Here is a 22,552-nt window from a genome sequence, read left to right as displayed (position 1 = left end):
AATGTGAAGCATTTAATACTGTCCAGTAACCAAATACTGCATTACCATTTTTATTGAGTTTATACTAAATTGCACTTAAAGGCCTACTGAAACCCATTACTACCGACCACGAAGTCTGATAGTTTATATATCAATGATGAAATATTAACATTGCAACACATGCCAATACGGCCGGGTTAGTTTACTAAATTACAATTTTAAATTTCCCGCGAGGTATCTTGTTGAAAACGTTGCGGAATGATGAGGCGTGCTTGTGACGTTATTGGTTGGAGCGGACATTTCAGCCCAGCACCACTCACGGCCAAAAGTCGTCTCTTTTCATCGCATAATTACACAGTAATTTGGACATCTGCGTTGCTGAATCTTTTGCAATGTGTTCAATTAATAATGGAGACGTCAAAGAAGAATGCTGTTGGTGGAAAGCGGTGGATTGCAGCTGCCTTTAGCAACCGTTTCTTTGTTTGTTGTGAAGCTTTAACACAGAGCTGTCTAGCGAACATGTTTCTCTACCACATATCAACCAATTTTGATATTAAGTCGGCTCTTACCCTTAGACTTCAGCGGATTATGCGACCTCCTTCTGCAGCTGTCAAAAAGGCAGCTGTGATCTTGGCTCCTCTATTGGCTTCTCTCAGAGACACTAGCGTTCACCGCGGCCCTCCGACTTTCAGATATGACTTTATAATCTCACTAAAACACTATTAACACAATAAGCAGATGAAGTGAAGTGGAGTGAATTATATTTATATAGCGCTTTTCTCTAGGGACTCAAAGCGCTTCACATAGTGAAACCCAATATCTAAGTTACATTTAAACCAGTGTGGGTGGCACTGGGAGCACGTGGGTAAAGCGTCTTGCCCAAGGACACAACGGCAGTGACTAGGATGGCGGAAGCGGGAATCGAACCTGCAACTCTCAAGTTGCTGGCACGGCCACTCCACCAACCGAGCTCTACCGCCCCAGATAAGGGATTTTCCAGAATCATCCTAGTAAATGTGTCTAATAACATCTGAATCGCTCCCACTGCCGCCGCCTGAAGTTGTCGCCTTTTCTTTTTTTTAATGCTTCACTCTAACTTTCCTCATCCACAAATCGTTCATCCTCATTTGAATTAATGGGGAAATAATCGCGTTCTTGGTCGGAATCGCTCTCCCTGCTGGTGGCCATGATTATAAACAATGTGAGGATGTGAGGAGCCCTACAACCCGTGACGTAACGCGCACATCGTCTGCTACTTCCGGTACAGGCAAGGTTTTTTTATTAGCGAGCAAAAGTTGCGAACTTGATCGTCGATGTTCTCTACTAAATCGTTTCCGCAAAAATATGGCAATATCGCAAAATGATCGAGTATGACACATAGAACGGACCTGCTATCCCCGTTTGAATACGAAAATATAATTTCAGTAGGCCTTTAAAATTGCTGAAGTATTATTGACAAAGAGGAAATACCTCATAAAGGTGAACTCCTTACCTGCACCCCTGCATTGAGTTGTTCCCACAGATCTCCGTGAATGGCGTGGGCCTCATCCTCCAGGGCTTCGAATTCCATACGAGTGGTAGTTAAAGTCTGTAAGTCAATGCATTTATGTTATATGCAATATAACAATTCTTTAGATTTTTCTAAAATTCTTTCAAAACCAATGACTGTCAACAAATAGAGTGAGTGAGATTTTTCTTACACTGGAGGCCTGCGAAAGCTCCCCTCTGATGTTGATGAGCTGGTTTTGTAGGGTTTCCTTTTTCATCTGTAGTTTTTCCATGGCCACAGGCTGGGTATGGTACTTCTCCATCTCCTGGTGAGTTTTCACTAGCGCCTCCTCAAGGCTGTCCTGTAAACAGCAACAACAAAACAAACAAGACGTGAACGAATAAATACCGTATTTTCCGGAATGTAAGGTGCACTTGAATGTATTTATTTTTCTCAAGCCGGTGCGCCTAATGTACGGAATAATCCTGGTTTTGCTTACCGACCTCGAAGCAATTTTATTTGGTTTATGGTGTAATGATAATTGTGACCAGTAGATGGCAGTCAAACATAAGCAATATAAATACACTGCACTACGATGGCAATATGACTCAAGTAAACAACACCAACATGTTATATGTTCCATTGAAAAAATAGAACATTATACACGGCGCTCAAAAATCTATCAAAATCTTTTAGTACGACTTTGGTAAGGTATGAAGTCGCGCCGCTTGATGGATTTTACTGTGCTTCAACATGGAAGAATTATTATGGTGTGCATATAAGGTAAGACATATCATCTGGCGTCTTGTTTCGCAATATTATGCAAAGCAATTTTCTGGTATCTGCTGATCTGTATTTGGGATCTGCATAAGTCCTGAAAAAATTTACGCTCGTCCGCCTTTGTAGTTTCTCTATACTCTTGTTATGGGACACTCATCCTTGCCATTTTGAATATAAAGTAGTGTAAAGTTCTTACTTCTATCTGTCAGTAAACTCGCCATGAAAGCTCTAAATTACACCGGTGTAGTGAGTTTACATTATTCACCCAAGTAACTCTAGTTATTAGAGAGTTGCGGTCCGACGTTTTTTCACAGGACACGTTTCCGGTGTTGTTTTTTCCGGATGAGGAGTTGCTGCTCCTTTGATGATCGAAGTAAAGTCTGAATGTCATTGAAACAGTTAGCTCCATCTTTCGACACTTCTTCCACTCCCGTCCTTGCACGCTACACCGCTACAACAAAGATGACGGGGAGAAGACGCTGTCGAAGGTGAGCCACGTAAACAAGACCGTCCACAAAACGGCGCATCCGGAAGCGACTGAAAGCGGCTGGAAACTGGTCAGTAAAACATAATCTTTGCAACATTTTGACCAAAGAACCACCATTACATGTTATGTAGACCACAAGGAAGTCTTTTATATTTAGAAAAATAATAACAGTATGACTCCTTTAATGCGCCCTATAATCAGGTGCGCTTTATCTATGAAAAAAGATTTTAAAAAAACAGACCACTCATCGGCACCGCGCCTTAAAAGCAACTTTTCCTACCTTCTGGTATCTGCTGATCTGTATTTGGGATCTGCATAAGCTCTGAAAAATTTTCGCAAGTCCGCCTTTGTAGTTTCTCTGTCTTCTTTATATGGGACATTCATCCTTGCCATTTCTAATATAAAGTAGTGTAAAGTTCTTACTTCTATCTATCAGTAAACTCGCCATGAAAGCTGTAAATTACACCGGTGTAGTGAGTTTACATTATTCACCCAAGGAACTCTAGTTATTAGAGAGTTCCGGTCGGACGTTTTTTCACGGGACACATTTCCGGTGTTGTTTTTTCCGGATGAGGAGATGCTGCTCCGTTATTGATCCAAGTAAAGTCTGAATGTCATTGAAACTGTTAGCTCCATCTTTTGACACTTCTTCCACTCCCGTCCTTGCATGCTACACCGCTAAAACGAAGATGACGGGGAGAAGACGCTGTCGAAGGTGAGTCCCGTAAATAAGACCGCCCACAAAACGGCGCATCCGGAAGCGACTGAAAGCGGCTGGAAAATGGTCAGTAAAACATAATCTTTGCAACATTTTGACCAAAGAACCACCATTACATGTTATGTAGACCACAAGGAAGTCTTTTACATTTAAAAAAATAATAACAATATGACTCCTTTAATGCGCCCTATAATCAGGTGCGCTTTATCTATGAAAAAAGATATAAAAAAAAACAGACCACTCATCGGCACCGCGCCTTATAATCCGGTGCGCCTTATGCAAAGCAACTTTTCTTACCTTCTGGTATCTGCTGATCTGTATTTGGGATCTGCATAAGCTCTGAAAAAATTGCGCACTTCCGCCTTTGTAGTTTCTCTATCTTCTTGTTATGGGACATTCATCCTTGCCATTTCTAATATATAGTAGTGTAAAGTTCTTACTTCTATCTGTCAGTAAACTCGCCATGAAATCTCTAAATTACACCGGTGTAGTGAGTTTACATTATTCACCCAAGGAACTCTAGTTATTAGAGAGTTCCGGTCGGACGGTTTTTCACCGGACACATTTCTGGTATTGTTGTTTCCGGATGACGAGATGCTGCTCCGTTATTGATCGAAGTAAAGTCTGAATGTCACTGAAACAGTTAGCTCCATCTTTTGACACGTCTTCCACTCCCGTCCTTGCACGCTACACCGCTACAACAAAGATGACGGGGAGAAGACGCTGTCGAAGGTGAGCCCCGTAAATAAGACCGCCCACAAAACGGCGCATCCGGAAGCGACTGAAAGCGGCTGGAAAATGGTCAGTAAAACATAATCTTTGCAACATTTTGACCAAAGAACCACCATTACATGTTATGTAGACCACAAGGAAGTCTTTTACATTTAGACCACTCATCGGCACCGCACCTTATAATCCGGTGCGCCTTATGGTCCGGAAAATACGGTAGATAAAAGAATTTTAATATGAAAAGGGTAAGGATGTCATCAAAAATCAACAACCTAAATGCTTTAAAGTAACAGATCTTACCTTGTCCATTCTCAGTCTGTGGACCACGGCTTCGTGATCTTTCACAATTCTGTTCTGTTCACACAGCCGGCCCAAGAGTTTCTGTGTGAACCAATACATAATATATATAAATATACAAACAGTATACAAGGAGAATCACAAAAAGTGTACATGGTTAAGTAATTGTAATTAGAGTTAGAGCTCTAGGATGTCCGCGGTGCATTCTTTCATCATCATACCCGTTCTTTAACTCTGCATGAGCATTCAAAGAAAGACCCATTTACGCGTGATTGAGTTTTTTTCATGCAATCCACAAACACATTTGAACACATTTGAGATAAGCCGGAACGGAGACGTCTTGTCTGACATCAACGGCCTCTGACCTTAGGAATGTGCCTATGGCTAAATGCACACCCTTTCTCCCAGGCACAAACCAAATTTGCAAAAAAAAAATTTCAAAAAGAGCTGGGAATTAACCCTCCGGTAGGTTTAACAATACTTTTGCAGATTGGGGGGATGACATTTACTTTTAAAATGTGTGTGTTAAAGTGCCTTACGCTCGTTTCGATCTCATTGAGCTTCAGTGTAGGGTGTAACTGTCTGTAGACATCATGGAAAGGGGGCACCTGTCAAAACAAAAGAAGGAATTAACTTATTATTGTCAAAAAGAAACAATAGCTCAGTGCTGTGCAAATATGCAGTTCATTCAGAAGTTTACATAGACCCATCATGGTGAGTTAATGTCATCGATTCTGGACCCTTGGAGATGAATTTGAATCATTTAGTGTCTCAGGTAGAAAGGAATCTTCAACGATTTTTAAAAGGAAGAATTAGAATTTCATTTGTTCTGTAATTTATATACAAGTTCAAATATGTATCACCTTTTCTAATACTTTGTTCAATATCCTTTAGCAAGTTCCCCACTAGAGATGCGCGGATAGGCAATTATATCATCCGCAACCGCATCACCAAAGTCGTCATCCACCCGCTGTCAACCCGAACCAACATTTTATCAGAACCTCGACTGCTCGCCACCCGCCCGTTGAAAAACATCAGAGATCCTTCCACCTTTACCACTCAAAGAGCCATATAGGACCCGTGTCACAAAGCGAAGAAGACAATAAAATGACTGCCGGCAGTCACCCAGTTAATAAGTATTAGGGCGTGCTATGAAGACATTGGCTTTGTCGCCTTCTACAGCATGTACGACCTTCTTGTCAGTCCAGCAACATGTTGTGTGTGGCTGCCGCAGACACACGCACACGACTGCAAGGCATACTGGGTGACACAGAGTACACTAATGGTTGTGATATAAACAATTTTAACACTCTTAGTAATATGCGCCACGCTGTGAAGCCACACCAAACAAGAATGAAACACATTTCGGGAGAACATCCTCACAGTAACACTACATAAACGCAACACAACAAATACCCATAATCCTTTGCATCCGTGATAATTCCTGAATACATGTTACACCCCTGCGCCCCCCAACCCCGCCCACCTTACCGGCACACGGGGGGTTTGCTGCTAGCGGGGTGTATAAAATAGACAGGAATTGTCACAGATGCAAAGGATTCTGGGTATTTGTTGTGTTGCGTTTATGTTGTGTTACTGTGAGGATGTTCTCCCGAAATGTGTTTGTCATTCTTGTTTGGTGTGGCTTCACAGTGTGGCGCATATTACTAAATGTTAAAATTATTTATATCACAACCATTAGTGTACTCTGTGTCACCCAGTATGCCTTGCAGTCGTGCGCGTGTGTCTGCGGAAGCCACACACAATAAGATGCTGGACTGGCAAGTAGATTGAACATGTTGTAGAAGGCGTCAAAGGCAAAGGCTTCAGAGCACGCCCTAGTAATTATTAACTGGGTGACTGCCGGTAGACATTTTTGAAGATGTTTACGTCTCCTATTGTCTTCTTCGCTTTGTGACACGGGTCCTAAATGGCTCTTTGAATGGTAAAGGATACCGATCCCAGAACCATGTATATCAAATATTTCCGAATGGTTCAACCGCCTCCCGCCCGAATCTAATTAAAATCTATTTTTTCGTCATGTCACCCGCCCGACCCGCGGTTTATCCGCGGACTCCGCGGATGAGACCGCAAACCGCGCATCTCTATTCCCCACACACTATTGGTAACAATTAACAAGCGTCTGGTATCATTTTGACTACATTTCTTCTTGGAAGATCTGGTAGAGTTCATTTAAAATGGTTGGTTCTGCGGCAGAATCCAGGGATTTGAGCAAAGTCCACCAATGTCCAATAGGGTTGAGGATGGAGTTCTGAAAATAGGTTAATCCAGAACCTTCATTGTAGCCGACGAATCAAGATTGGTCTTAACTTGTGTTTGGAATCATTGTGGTAGAGGGGTTAGTGCATCTGCCTCACAATACGAAGGTCCTAAGTAGTCCTGGGTTCAATCCCGGGCTCGGGATCTTTCTGTGTGGAGTTTGCTTCCGGCTTCCTCCCACTTCCAAAGACATGCACCTGGGGATAGGTTGATTGGCAACACTAAATGGTCCCTAGTGTGTGAATGTGAGTGTGAATGTTGTCTGTCTATCTGACTTGTCCGGGTGTACACCGGCTTCCGCCTGATTGTAGCTGAGATAGGCACCAGCGTCCCCCGCCACCCCAAAGGGAATAAGTGGTAGAAAATGGATGAAAGGTAGAAGGAATCTTCAACGATTTTTAAAAGGAAGAATTAGAATTTCAATTATTCTGTAATTTATTCACAGGTTCAAATAGGTATTACTTTTTGCAACTCAACGCCAAAAAAAACGGAAATGCTGATTATCGGTCCTGCTAGACACCGACCTCTATTTAATAATACAAGTTTAACATTTGACAATCAAACAATTAAACAAGGCGACTCGGTAAAGAATCTGGATATTATCTTCGACCCAACTCTCTCCTTTGAGCCACACATTAAAAGCGTTACTAAAACGGCCTTCTTTCATCTCCGTAATATCGCTAAAATTCGCTCCATTCTGTCCACTAAAGACGCCGAGATCATTATCCATGCGTTTGTTACGTCTCGTCTCGACTACTGTAACGTATTATTTTCGGGTCTCCCCATGTCTAGCATTAAAAGATTACAGTTGGTACAAAATGCGGCTGCTAGACTTTTGACAAGAACAAGAAAATTTGATCACATTACGCTTGTACTGGCTCACCTGCACTGGCTTCCTGTGCACTTAAGATGTGACTTTAAGGTTTTACTACTTACGTATAAATTACTACACGGTCTAGCTCCATCCTATCTTGCCGATTGTATTGTACCATATGTCCCGGCAAGAAATCTGCGTTCAAAGGACTCCGGCTTATTAGTGATTCCCAAAGCCCCAAAAAAGTCTGCGGGCTATAGAGCGTTTCTATTCGGGCTCCAGTACTCTGGAATGCCCTCCCGGTAACAGTTCGAGATGCTACCTCAGTAGAAGCATTTAAGTCTCACCTTAAAACTCATTTGTATACTCTAGCCTTTAAATAGACTCCCTGTTTAGACCAGTTGATCTGCCGTTTCTTTTCTTTTTCTCCTATGTCCCACCGGTCCGATCCGGTGGCCATGTACTGCTTGCCTGTGTACCGGCTGGGGACATCGCTGCGCTGCTGATCCACCTCCGCTTGGGATGGTTTCCTGCTGGCTCCGCTGTGGCCGGGACTTTCGCTGCTGTCTTGGATCCGCTTTGGACTGGACTCTCACGGCTATGTTGGGTCCATTATGGATTGAACTTTCACAGTATCACATCCATTGCTTTCGTCCTCTCCAAGGTTTTCATAGTCGTCATTGTCCCCGACGTCCCACTGGTTGTGAGTTTTCCTTGGTTTGTGCAGCCATTTGAGACACTAGTGATTTAGGGCTATATAAGTAAACATTGATTGATTGATTGACCTTTTCTAATACTTGGTTCAATATCCTCTAGCAAGTTCCCCACACACTATTGGTAGCAATCAACAAGCGTCTGATATCATTTTGATTGATTGATTGATTGATTGAGACTTTTATTAGTAGATTGCACAGTTCAGTACATATTCCGTACAATCGACCCCTAAATGGTAACACCCGAATAGATTTTTCAACTTGTTTAAGTCGGGGTCCACGTTAATCAAGTCATGACCACATTTCTTGTTGGAAGATCTGGTAGAGTTCATTTAAATGGGTTGGTTCCGCGGCAGAAACCAAGGTTTTGAGCAAAGTCCACCAATGTCCATTAGGGTTGAGGATGGAGTTCTGAAAATAGGTTAATCCAGAACCTTCATTATAGCCTACGAACCAAGATTGGTTTGAACTTGTCTTTGGAATCATTGTCCCGATCGTACACCCAGCTGTGTGAAATAACTCGATTTCTCTTATATCTGACCGGAAAACATTTGTCCAAAAGGAATCTGGCGTTTCCAGCTACAAATTTGTGTAAATTTTGTCAAAATGGGACGTATTTTTATGTCGGCGCCCTTTCAATAAGTTTCCGGTTCATGGCAGGTTTGAGCATTGGTGGTTCTTGGGTTGCTTCTAAGCATCTTAACCTTTTTTGAGGCTGACCGTATAGGTCTTCTTCTAAATAATGACACTTCTAAAAAAAACTACCACAGCTACTGGTGTTGAAATTCGGAATAGGGCCGATCCCTTCCAGCCTCCGGGTTCCAACACCACATCAAAGTTGACCAGAGTCTCGGTTTATGGCTACATCCTTCTATTATTTGGGTCAGGGGCATTTTTTATATCCATCCATTTTCTACCACTTGTCCCTTTTGGAGTTGTGGGGGGGTGCTGGAGCCTATCTCAGCTGCATTCGGGCGGAAGGCGGTGTACACCCTGGACAAATCGCCACCTCATCACAGGTCCAATACAGATAGACAGACAACATCCACACTCACATTCACACACTAGGACCAATTTAGTGTTGCCAATCAATATTTGCATACTCCACTCAGAAAGATCCAGAGCCTGGGATTGACCTCAGGACTAGTCGGGACCTCCGTATTGTGAGGTACGTGCACTGACCCCTATCACACCGTGCTGCCCGCATTATTTATAATCGAGAATCAACTTTCACCAGCTCAGAGGCGAGAGAGCAGCTCACCGGCTCATGATAAATAAAGCATATATAAGCAATATTTAAGATAGGTACCTTTCCGTTATCAATACGCCGTTGAAAGTAGGTCTTTAAAGACCTACTGAAATGAGATTTTCTTATTTAAACGGGGATAGCAGGTCCATTCTTTGTGTCATACTTGATCATTTCGCGATATTGCCATATTTTTGCTGAAAGGATTTAGTAGAGAACATCGACGATAAAGTTTGCAAATTTTGGTCGCTAATAAAAAAGCCTTGCCTGTACCGGAAGTAGCAGACGATGTGCGCGTGACGTCACGGGTTGTAGGGCTCCTCACATCCTCACATTGTTTACAATCATGGCCACCAGCAGCGAGAGCGATTCCGACCAAGAACGCAATGATTTCCCCATTAATTCAAGCGAGGATGAAAGATTCGTGGATGAGGATAATGAGAGTGAAGGACTAGAAAAAGAAAAAAAAGAGGGCAGTGGGAGCAATTCAGATGTTATTAGAGACACATTTACTAGGATAATTCTGGAAAATCCCTTATCTGCTTATTGTGTTACTAGTGTTTTAGTGAGATTATATGGTCGTACCTGTAGAACCTGAAAGTCGGAGGGGTGTGGCCACGGGTGTGGTGACAGCCAGTGTCTCCGAGGGAAGACACTGGCAAAGGCAGCCAGGCTGAGATTTTTTTTTTTCCCCATCCTCTACAGTGTAAGCATCCCACGGTCGGGGGCGGCCGGTGGCAGGAGGCAAGAGAGTCCGCAGCTGCATGAGGAACGACGCAAGCTCTCCCCCTCATATCTACGGTAAGAGCCAACCACCATTTTCTCACCGAAATTTGCCGGTCGACATGTGGTCGGGAACCATGTTCGCTTGGCCGCTCTGTTCCATAGTAAAGCTTCACCGTCATCTTTCAGGAATGTAAACAAGGCTGTGTTTGTGTTGCTAAAGGCGGCCGCAATACACCACTTCCCACCTACATCTTTCTTCTTTGACGTCTCCATTATTAATTGAACAAATTGCAAAAGATTCAGCAACACAGATGTTCAGAATACTGTGTAATTATGCGATTAAAGCAGATGATTTATAGCTGGGATCGGTGCTGGATCAAAATGTCCGCTACAATCCGTGACGTCACGCGCACGCGTCATCATTCTGCAACGTTTTCAGCAGGATAAGGGGCGGCGTGGCGCAGTGGCAGAGTGGCTGTGCGCAACCCGAGGGGCCCTGGTTCAAATCCCACCTAGTACCAACCTCGTCACGTCCGTTGTGTCCTGAGCAAGACACTTCACCCTTGCTCCTGATGGGTGCTGGTTGGCGCCTTGCATGGCAGCTCCCTCCATCAGTGTGTGAATGTGTGTGTGAATGGGTAAATGTGGAAGTAGTGTCAAAGCGCTTTCAGTACCTTGAAGGTAGAAAAGCGCTATACAAGTACAACCCATTTATTTATTTATTTATAATTTGCGCAAAATTTAAAATTGCAATTTAGTAAACTAAACCGGCCGTATTGGCATGTGTTGCCATGTTAATATTTCATCATTGATATATAAACTATCAGACTGCGTGGTCGGTAGTAGTGGGTTTCAGTAGGCCTTTAAGCATAGCGCCTATAATAACGATATAGCTAACACTTGGTTAATATTTCGATCACGAAATGTAAATGGAGTGCTGTTAGATTATTTTTTTTAGAGAGTTTAATTGGCGCGTTGAACTCAATGACATCATAGCTTCTGTTATTCCACTGTTAGCCGACTTCTATGAACATTCATTTACGTGTTAAAGGCCTACTGAAACCCACTACTACCGACCACGCGGTCTGATAGTTTGTATATCAATGATGAAATATTATCATTGCAACACATGCCAATACGGCCTTTTTAGTTGACTAAATTGCAATTTTAAATTTTGCGTGGAAGTATCATGCTAAATGATGACGCGTGCTCGTGACGTCACGCATTGTAGGGGACATTTTGTTCCAGCACCGTTCACAGCTATAAGTCGTCTCTTTTCATCGCATAATTCCACAGTATTCTGGACATCTGTGTTGCTGAATCTTTTGCCATTTGGTCTTTGAATAATGGTGACGTCAAAGAAGAAAGCTGTAGGTGGGAAGCGGTGTATTGCGGCCGCCTTTAGCAACACAAACACAGCCGGTGTTTCATTGTTTTGATTCCCGAAAGATGACGGTGAAGCTTTACTATGGAACAGAGATGTCAAGCGAACGCGGTTGGATTGGACCACACACACAAAGTACAATGTATTATGCAGCGATCATTTCGAAAGATCGTGTTCCGAAAAGGGTCCCTTGCGAAGGGCAGAGATGGGTATCGCCACCACCCGTCGACTGGTGCTGAAGAACGGTGCGGGGCCGACCTTCAGGTTGTACAGGTACGACCATATAATCTCAATAAAACATTAGTAACACAATAAGCAGATAAGGGATTTTCCAGAGTTATCCTAGTAAATTTGTCTAATAACATCTGAATTGCTCCCACTGTATAGTCTTTTTATTTTTTTTCTAGTCCTTCACTCTCACTTTCCTCATTCACGAATCTTTCATCCTCACTCAAATTAATGGGGAAATCGTCGCTTTCTCGGTCCGAATCGCTCTCGCTGTTGGTGGCCATGATTGTAAACAATGTGAGGATGTGAGGAGCTCCACAACCCGTGACGTCACGCGCACATCGTCTGCTACTTCAGGTTGTACAGGTAGGACCATATAATCTCACTAAAACACTGATAACACAATAAGCAGATCAGGGATTTTCCAGAATTATCCTAGTAAATTTGTCTAATAACATCTGAATTGCTCCCACTGTATAGTTTTTATTTTTTTCTAGTCCTTCACTCTCACTTTCCTCATCCACGAATCTTTCATCCTCACTCAAATTAATGGGGAAATTGTCGCTTTCTCGGTCCGGATCGCTCTCGCTGTTGGTGGCCATGATTGTAAACAATGTGAGAATGTGAGGAGCTCCACAACCCGTGACGTCACGCACATCGTCTGTTACTTCCGGCACAGGCAAGGCTTTTTTATTAGCGACCAAAAGTTGCAAACTTTATCGTGGATGTTCTCTACTAAATCCTTTCAGCAAAAATATGGCAATAACGCGAAATGATCAAGTATGACACATAGAATGGACCTGCTATCCCCGTTTAAATTAGAAAATCTCATTTCAGTAGGCCTTTAAAGGTAGCTAATACTTGGTTAAAATTTCGATTACGAAATGTAAATGGAGTGCTGTTAGATAATTTTTTTTACAGAGTTTAATTGGCGCCTTGAACTCAATGACATCATAGCTTCTGTTATTCCACTGTCAACCGACTTCTATGTACGTTTATTTACGAGTTAAAATGCATTCATAAAAAGACACGTGTCTGGAAAATTCCCCCCCCAAAAAGCACAGTTCCCCTTAAATCAGATATTTGTCAAGTTAAAAGACGTTTCTGGCCGCATATTATGAGATATACAGTACGTGATGTATGTACTGTATGCATTGGAACTTGTACAATTCTGACACCATGGATGAACACTCTTAGTCCAGCCGGGGAAGAGAACATTTTTTACATAAATCAGGACCCAAGATGACATTCAAGCCCAGTGGGAGTGTATGCAAACTTCTGTGCGTACAAACACTGCAATGATGTGCGGAACTTAAACACGGACCCAACGTGCTTAACTATAATGTACACATAATGTATACATTTGATGTTGACAACGATCAAGGGGAAAAAAAGCACAACAAAAACAATATTTCATATATGATCGTAAAATTCCTCTGATCTAATAGGTTGTTTTTTTTTTACGATGATATGCAGAATGGAATTTGTCACACATATGGATCATGTTTTGTTTTGTCATGTTATGTTTTTGATTTTCGACAATCAGTCATGTTTTGCACTTCCTGGTTTTGTTTGTTTCCATGCCAACCTCATTAGTTTTCACCTGTCACGTCTCAGCCTCACCTGTTTTCACTATTCATCACAGCTATTTAAGTCGCTTTTTTTCTTGTCTTTGTCCTGGGATCCTCACACTCACACGCACCCTATTCATGCTGTCCAAACCTTTACGTCCTGTCCACAGTTCCATGCCGAGTAAGTTTATATATTTATGCCACAGTGCGCTCTTTTGTTTCATGTCTTTAGTCTTGCCATCGTGCTGTTTAAGTTTATAGTTAAATTGTCTTTCATGCCCTTGAGCAGGTGTTTTTGTTTCACGTTTGTACTGTTTAGCCAAGTTTCTTCCTCCGTTGTGAGCGCTTTTTGTTTATTTGTTTATTAAATAAACAACCATGTACTTAGGTTCATGCCTGACTCGTCCCACATCATCCTTGCATCGAGGAAGCACAAACACCCACAGCCCCAGCCTGACAGAATTAAAGGTGGGAGCTAAAATATCACATGAATACCTATGTGGAGAGATGGCGGCGAGGAGGCGGAGAATGCGGCTGAGCGGAGAGGCCGCCGGGAGCGACGCCGCAGTCATGTGCAGTTGTGTGGATCGCGCACCAGTACACAATTAACTCATCTCCTCACAATGTATAAAAGGGGGGAAGGAGGAGAGATCAGGGCAGAAGGAGTCGGAGACCCTGCAGCAGTGGATGAGGAACGAAAGCGAGAGAGAGAGCAAGACGCAGACGACGACGGGGGCGGCTGAAGAGCGAGACGGAGGAGCGAGTAGCGGGAGCGACGACGGGCGCAAAAGACTTGTCACGCTTTGCGGCGCATCTTGTTTGCCACCTCTTGGATGCACAACGACCAGTCAGGCAGGATTGCAGGTAGGAACCTGATTTAATATTTAAAACAAAATAACACTGGTACAAAAAGGGAAAATAAAGCGCGTGCCTACGCACAGGACGATAATGCAAAACTTAGCTGGAGACAAAAGTACAAAAATGTGACGTGCCGACCGCACGCGGAGCTAAGGCGGAACTTAGCACATGGAACACATAAGACCGAATACATACGTGACTTGTTGCGTAAAGCAAAGAATGAGCCGAGAGCGAACTAAGGAATCAGGTGGGCTTAAATACACACATAATAACCAGAACACAGGTGCGCCTGACGCCAGAGCAGGTGAATCAAATGGCGAAACCATGGCGACGAACACAAACAAGGAAATACGTAACTGAAGGGATCGGCAGAGTCTAGAAATGAACATGATCAAAAACATAACAGGCAAAACCATAAACGATCCGAGTCAGGGACAAGATGAGGAAGGCTACGGGCCCAGATGGAGTCCCGGGACAGGTACTAAGAGACTGTGCAGACCAGCTGGCCGGAGTATTTACGAAGATCTTCACCCAGTCCCTCTCCCAGGCCGTCATCCCATCATGCCTGAAGACTTCCACAATAATCCCGGTGCCGAAGAAGAACTCTGTCAGATGTCTGAATGACTACCGTCCAGTTGCACTTACACCTATAGCTATGAAGTGCTTCGAGAAGCTGGTACGGACCCATATCACCTCAGTCCTCCCTCCCGAGCTCGACCCACACCAGTTTGCCTACAGAGCCAACAGGTCCACAGAGGACGCCATCGCCACAGCCCTACACTCCTCCCTGGGTCACCTGGAGACGGGGGGAAGCTACGTGCGGCTGCTTTTTGTGGATTATAGCTCGGCATTTAACACCATTATTCCTGATAGACTGGTGTCCAAACTGTCAGACCTGGGTCTCTCGAACTCCATCTGCATGTGGATTAAGGACTTCTTATCCAACCGCCCCCAGAGGGTGCAGTTGGGTCGCCACATGTCATCAAGCCTGCACCTCAGTACCGGCTCTCCACTAGGCTGCGTGCTGAGCCCCCTTCTCTACTCCATCTACACATACGACTGCACACCTGCCCACTCCAGCAACTCCATCATCAAATTTGCGGATGACACCACCGTAGTGGGGCTCATCTTGGAGGGAGACGAGGCTGCATATCGGGATGAGGTGGAGAAGCTGTCGGATTGGTGCAAAGTCAACAACCTGGCCCTGAACACCTCCAAGACCAAGGAGCTGGTCATAGACTTCAGGAGGAAAAAAACGGACATCCTGCCCCTGATCATCAGTGGTGACTGTGTGGAGAGGGTCTCCGACTTCCGCTCCCTGGGAGTCCACCTGGCCAACGACCTATCCTGGAGCACCAACACCACGGCTACCATCAAGAAGGCACACCAGAGACTGCACTTCCTGAGAATACTCAGGAACAACCACCTCTCACAGGAACTGCTGGTGTCCTTCTACCGGTGCTCCATTGAGAGCATCCTGACCTACTGCATCTGCGTGTGGTTCAGCAGCTGCACGGCCGCAGAGAGAACGGCGCTCCAGAGAGTCATAAAGACCGCCCAGAAGTTAATCGGATGCCCCCTCCCCTCCCTGGCTGACCTGTACAGCTCCCGCTGTCTCAGGAAAGCACAGAGCATCCTGAAAGACCCATTCCACCCCGGGCACAGCCAGCTGGAACTGCTACCCTCAGGCAGACGCTACAGGGTGCTAAAAGCGAGCACCAATAGACTAAAAAATAGCTTTTACCCAAGAGCCATAGTAGCACTAAACAGGCACTGAGTGTCCATATGTCCATCATGTCCTCATGTGTAATGTTTAAATGTTTTTCAATTTTTTTGGACTACAATGTGGAATAATGTTTTATGTATGTGTGTATATGTATTCATATGCATGCAGATATGCATCTGTGTGGATACATATACATATACATATATACATCTGTCATCTCTATCTTTTTTTTTTATTTATTTTTTATTTATTTATTTATTTTATTTATTCATTTTTTTTTTTAATTTTTTTTTTTTTTTAATTTATACTACCATATTGTATATGCACCTTAGGAGGAGCTGCTCCAATTTCGTTGTTCTTTGAACCTGTTCATTGCAATAATGACAATAAAACTCTATTCTATTCTATTCTAAACAAGAGTCAAACCTGCTCAAAAGTAATGTGACCGCCCTAAGCTGTCATGCGGGTTCAATGGACCACCCAGGAAGGACATTTCTTTTGAGCAGGTTTGACTCTTGTTTATTTTTCAAAGAAGGAAGTATTTTGCGCCGTCGTCGCTCCTCCGTCTCGCTCTTCAGCCGCCCCGATCGTCGTCTGCGTCTTGCTCTCTCTCGCTTTCGTTCCTCATCCACTGCTGCAGGCTCTCCGACTCCTTCTGCCCCAATCTCTCCTCCTTCTACCCTTTTTATACATCTTGAGGAGATTAGTTAATTGTGTGCTAGTGCGCGATCCACACACCTGCACATGACTGCGGCGTCGCTACCGGCACGCCCCGCCCCCCCGCTCAGCCGCATTCTCCGCCTCCTCGCCGCCATCTTGGGCCGGGCTCTAGCGTGCCCTGCCCCGCTGCTCGTTCGCCGGCTCCGCCTCTCCATAAAGTAGTTTTGTCGTCATGAGACCTGTTATTTATGTTTCAGCTGAAAAAATACATTTTAGTTTTTGCTCCTATTTTTCGCGAGTTTGTTTGCTTACTTACTACTAAAAGACAATTTGTCTAGTCTCATGATGCAGACTTTGGTGTGGTTTTGTTTTCCCGAGGTGCAAAGCGACTGGATCGGACACAATGTGAAGGTAACGACATATTTTAATCCTAACTCAAAAAAGGAAGGAACGAAAGGCGCTCACAGAGGAGGTACAACAACTTGGCTATGAAACAAAACTATTTCTACAACATAAACTATGGACATAAAACAAAACTTGCAAACTGTGGCATGAATAATAAAACTTCCGGGGAACGAGAAAAAAGCATGGATCATCAGCATGGAGCAAGGGTGTGTTGAGGATGTGATGTCGCCGGCCTGACTGCCTGGCAACTACAGGCTTAAATAGTGCTGTGATTATTGAAAGGTGTCCGAACAAATGAGCCAGGTGAATCTAATGGTTGTCATGGAAACTAAAACAAACCAGAGTGCGCAAAAAAGGAACTAACGGAGTCAAAAACAGAACATAACTAACTGACAGTCTAGTATGTTCATTATTTTATTTAAGGACAACACTTGGTATCGGGACAACCCTAGGGTAACACTTTTGTTTTTGTTCCAATTTTTGAGTAGAACTCAAAGATATTAAAATTTTTACTATATAGACAAAAGACCTACTCCCATACATGAGACCTCCGAATTCGGGAAATGGGGTTGAGGTGGGCGGGGTTTGGTGGTACCGGAAGGGCGGGGGGTGTATATTGTAGCGTCCCGGAAGAGTTAGTGCTGCAAGGGGATCTGCGTATGTTAGATTAATTACGTTATTATTATCACACTAACTTTAGTATGCTTAAAGTTGGTTGCTTTAGTTATTAGCTAGTGTGCTTTAGTTATTAGCTGTAGTGCTCAAGTTAGACTTTTTCTAATCTATGCAAGGACAAAACTTCTTGTCCGAGGGGTGGCCTCAGCCACGGATGTTATCTTTGTTTTAGCCCGCTAACAGCCAAGGACTTCAACTATACTCTTTTGTACCACCATATATCCGTGGCCTGTAGTCGGGTGCAAACATATTTATTTATTCAAAAAATTGCGAGGTGCGGCTCTATAGCCCGGGAAATACGGTTTAAGTCATGTACAGAATTATATGAATTTGAGAGATAGTTTCCATAGCTAGTGGGTCCATGCCGATGGCTTCTGTTTTGTTTAATCAGCCGTTTTACTGCCCTGTGACAGGCATCGTTTGTAAACAATTAAGGTATATAAATACACTTTTACAGACTCTTTCATATCTGTGGCCTACAGTCCGATGCCAACATATTTATTTATTGTAAAATTTGGTGGGTATGGGTCTATAGCCCGGAAAATACGGTTTAAGTATATACAGAAATATATGGATTTGAGAGATTGTTTCTATAGCTAGTGGGTCCATGACTGTGGCTTCTGTTTTGTTTAAACAGCCGTTTTACTGCCGTGTGACAGGCATCGTTTGTAAACAATAATGGTATGTAAATAAACTTTTACAGACTCTTTCGTATCTGTGGCCTATAGTCCGATGCAAACATATTTATTAATTGTAAAAGTTGGTAGGTATGGCTCTATAGCCCGGAAAATACGGTTTAAGTATGTACAGAAATATATAGATTTGAGAGATAGTTTCCATAGCTAGTGGGTCCATGGCGATGGCTTCTGTTTTGTTTAATCAGCCATTTTACTGCCGTGTGACAGGCATCGTTTGTAAAGAATTAAGGTATGTAAATCAAATTTTACAGACTCTTTCGTACTGTACCTCCACATATTTGTGGCCTGTAGTCGGGTGCAAACATATTTATTTATTCTAAAATTTGGTGGGTATGTCTCTATAGCCCGGAAAATACGGTTTAAGTATGTACAGAATTATATGGATTTGAGAGATGGTTTCCATAGCTAGTGGGTCCATGACCATGACTTCTGTTTTGTTTAAACAGCCGTTTTACTGCCCTGTGACAGGCATCGTTTGTAAACAATTAAGGTATGTAAATAAACTTTTACAGACTCTTTCGTATCTGTGGCCTATAGTCCGATGCAAACATATTTATTCATTGTAAAATTTGGTAGGTATGGCCTATAGCCCGGAAAATACGGTTTAAGTATGTACAGAAATATATGGATTTGAGAGATAGTTTCCATAGCTAGTGGGTCCATGCCCATGGCTTCTGTTTTATTTAATCACCCGTTTTACTGCCATGTGACAATTAAGGTATGTAAATAAACTTTTACAGATTCTTTCGTATCTGTGGCCTACAGTCCGAGGCAAACATATTTATTTATTTATTGTAAAATTTGGTGGGTATGGCTCTATAGCCCGGAAAATACGGCTTAGGTATGTACAGAATTATATGGATTTGAGAGATGGTTTCCATACCTTGTGGGTCCATGACCATGGCTTCTGTTTTGTTTAAACAGCCGTTTTACTGCCCTGTGACAGGCAAATTTTGTAAACAATTAAGGTATATAGATAAACTTTTACAGATTCTTTCGTACCTCCATATATCTGTGGCCTGTAGCCGGGTGCAAACGTATTTATTTATTCTAAAATTTGGTAGGTGCGGCTCTACAGCCCGGAAAATACGGTTTAAGTCATGTACAGAATTAGATGGAAATGAATGGAAAACATAAAGTTATGACGTTATAGCAAGAACACCGCATGCAGACAAAAAGACAGAATCGAAGAGAGGCAGGCTTAGTGAAGACTAAATGATCTTCGGTATTGTAATGCAGTACCGAGCTAGTACTGGACCTGAAGTTGACAAAGTAGTGTCAAAGTCACCAGCGAGCCCATTTGGCGGATCTTCAGCTATTTGTTACAAAGAAGCCTGCCTCCCCGCTGCACTCGTTCCTCTCTTACTTGTATACACAGCTTTGCTGTCGAGGAGGACCTCTCCACCCTTCGTGTAACCATACCAATTCCCTCCAGCACCTGAGAATTCAGCTCAGATCAAAAACACCTCACAACCTTGTCAGGAAGGCAACTGGAATTGCACTTATGGATACAAAACCCAAAGCCAGTCAAGTTGGCACGTTGAGTAATTCGTAAATAAAAACAGAATACAATGATTTGCAAATCATTTTCGACCTAATTTCAATTGAATAGACTGAAAAAGAAAATATATTTAACCTTCGAACTGGGAATCTTGGTTATTTTTTGCAAATATTAGCTCATATGGAAATTGATGCCTGCAACACATTTCAAAAAAGCTGGCACAATTGGCAAAAATGACTGAAAATGTTGAGGAATGCTCATCAAACGCTTATTTGGAACATCCCATAGGTGAACAGGCTAATTGGGAACAGGTGGGTGCCATGACTGGGTATAAAAACAGCTTCCATGAAATGCTCAGTCATTCACAGACAAGAATTGGGCGAGGGTCACCACTTTGTGAACAAATGCGTGAGCTAATTGTCCAACAGTTTAAGAACAACATTTCTCAACCAGCCATTGCGAGGAATTTAGGGATTTCACCATCTACGGTCCATAGTATCATCAAAAGGTTCGGAGAATCTACCGGTGATAGTACGGACCTTCGATCCCTCAGGCGGTACTGCATCCAAAAAACGACAACAGTGTGTAAAGGATATCACCGCGTGGGTTCAGAAACACTTAAGAAAACCACTGTCAGTAACTACAGTTGTTCGCTACATCTGTAAGTGCAAGTTCAAACTCTACTATGCAAAGCGAAAGCCGTCTATCAACAACACCCACAAATGCTGCCATCTAAGATGGGCTGATGCAAAGTGGAAAAGTGTTCTGTGGTCTGACGAGTCCACATTTCAACTTTTTTTTTTTTTTTGGAAACTGTGGGCGTTGTGTCCTTCGGACCAAAGAGGGAAAGAACCATCCGGATTGTTTTAGGCGCAAAGTTGAAAAGCCAGCATCTGTGATGGTATGGGGGTGTATTAATACCCAAAGCATGGGTAACTTACACATCTGTGAAGGCACTAATTAATGCTGAAAGGTCCATGCAGGTTTTGTAGCTTTCACGCCAAATTTATTTTCCCTACAACCCCCCCCCCCCCACCCCCCCCCCCCCCCCCACCCCCCACAACCCCACCATTTACTTCCGGGGTCATGATTAATACAGACGTTTTGTTAACGCTATATTATAAAAAAATATAACGCTATATTATAAAAATACAGACATTTTGTTGACGCTATATTATAAAAAAATTGAAAAAACAATTTACAAACACAAGCTATGGGATGACATAAGAGGAAACGTGACCCCGGATGAAAATGCGTCATCCCTTAGCTTTTGTTTGTAAATTGTTTTTAATTTTTTTTATAGTATAGCGTTAACAAAACGTCTGTATTAATCAAGACCCCAGAAGTAAATGTGGGTGGGTGGGGGGGTTTGTAGGGGGGAAGAAATTTGGCGTGACAGAGCATTCAAGCAATGTTATCATGGACGCCCCTGCTTATTTCAGCAAGACAATGCCTTGTGCGGGTACTAGACTGGCCTGTTTATAGTCCAGAAATGTCTCCGATTAAAATAATGTTGCACATTACGAATCCTAAAATACCACAACGGAGACCCCGGACTGTCAAGCAAGAATGGGAAAGAATTCCACTTGAAAAGCTTAAAAAATGTTTTTTCTCAGTTCCCAAACGTTTACTTGTTAAAAGGAAAGGCCATGTAACAACTTTTTTGTAATGTGGTTGCAAAAACAAAAAACAATCATTAAATATCTTGTCTTTGCAGTGTATTTTATTGAATATAAGTTGAAAAGGATTTGTAAATCATTGTATTCTGTTTTTATTTACCATTTTCACAACAAGTCAACTTCACTGGTTTTGAGTTGTGTATTTAAAACACTCCTTGGGGGGAGGGGGGGACAGGGACAAAGACTAGATGACTCTAAGGCGCAGTGACAATGTCAGTAAAAACCGTGGAACATGGTGGGAACAAAAACAACGCAGGTGTGCTCGCCTACCTGCTGGTCTAAATAATCCAGGTTGCGCTGGAGCTGGTGGTCTAACATGTCATCCTGACCCAAGCAGCAGAGACAAGATACAAACATGGTGGACAAACAGACACATGGAAGCATTGGCAGAGGGTTTTTTTTCAGATCAGACAGAAGCAGAGAGCAAACAACGTATTCGGACAGATCATGCAAAAAAAATTTTCGTAACATCAACAGTAATTTTATGCTCCACATGAAAAATATTAAAATCCAAAGTAAGTGACTGTTCAAAAATGGCCCAGTTTGGACTATTTTACTTTTACAGCTTTTTGTAACGTCGTCGACTATTTACGTATAGACTATAGTAGGGGTCACCAACCTTTTTGAAACCAAGAGCTACTTCTTGGGTAATGATTAATGCGAAGGGCTACCAGTTTGATACACACTTAAATAAATTGCCAGAAATAGCCAATTTGCTCAATTTACCTTTAATAAATAAATCTATATATATCAAAAAATGGGTATTTTTGTCTGTCATTCCGTCGTACATTTTTTTTCCTTTTACGGAATGTTTTTTTATGTAGATAATCCATGCATCCATCCATTTTCTACCGCTTATTAAAAAACACTTTATTGAACGGTTTAAAAGAGGAGAAAACACAAAAAAAT

General features: G+C 42.8%; 1 protein-coding gene across 13 annotated transcripts in view; it reads right to left on the bottom strand.

Annotated features, from left to right (window-relative positions):
* The window catches only part of plekha6 (pleckstrin homology domain containing, family A member 6), a 249,741-nt gene that overhangs the window by 31,824 nt on the left and 195,365 nt on the right, over positions 1–22,552 (bottom strand). For 8 of the 13 annotated variants that reach the window (XM_061922543.1, XM_061922534.1, XM_061922533.1 and 5 more), the window contains 6 exons: positions 21,914–21,967; positions 19,830–19,901; positions 5,019–5,087; positions 4,483–4,563; positions 1,680–1,829; positions 1,472–1,567 (listed from right to left, as the gene is read on the bottom strand). In XM_061922543.1, coding sequence (XP_061778527.1) covers positions 1,472–1,567; positions 1,680–1,829; positions 4,483–4,563; positions 5,019–5,087; positions 19,830–19,901; positions 21,914–21,967 — 522 coding nt within the window. The remainder of the gene's footprint in view (positions 1–1,471; positions 1,568–1,679; positions 1,830–4,482; positions 4,564–5,018; positions 5,088–19,829; positions 19,902–21,913; positions 21,968–22,552) is intronic. The other 5 variants (XM_061922540.1, XM_061922544.1, XM_061922545.1 and 2 more) reach the window with 2 other exon arrangements.

Source organism: Nerophis ophidion, linkage group LG16, assembly GCF_033978795.1.
Source record: "Nerophis ophidion isolate RoL-2023_Sa linkage group LG16, RoL_Noph_v1.0, whole genome shotgun sequence".
In the NCBI taxonomy this organism is placed as follows: domain Eukaryota; kingdom Metazoa; phylum Chordata; class Actinopteri; order Syngnathiformes; family Syngnathidae; genus Nerophis; species Nerophis ophidion.
The sequence above is the reverse complement of the archived record's forward strand: the minus strand, read 5'-3'. Positions and strand labels throughout refer to the sequence as shown.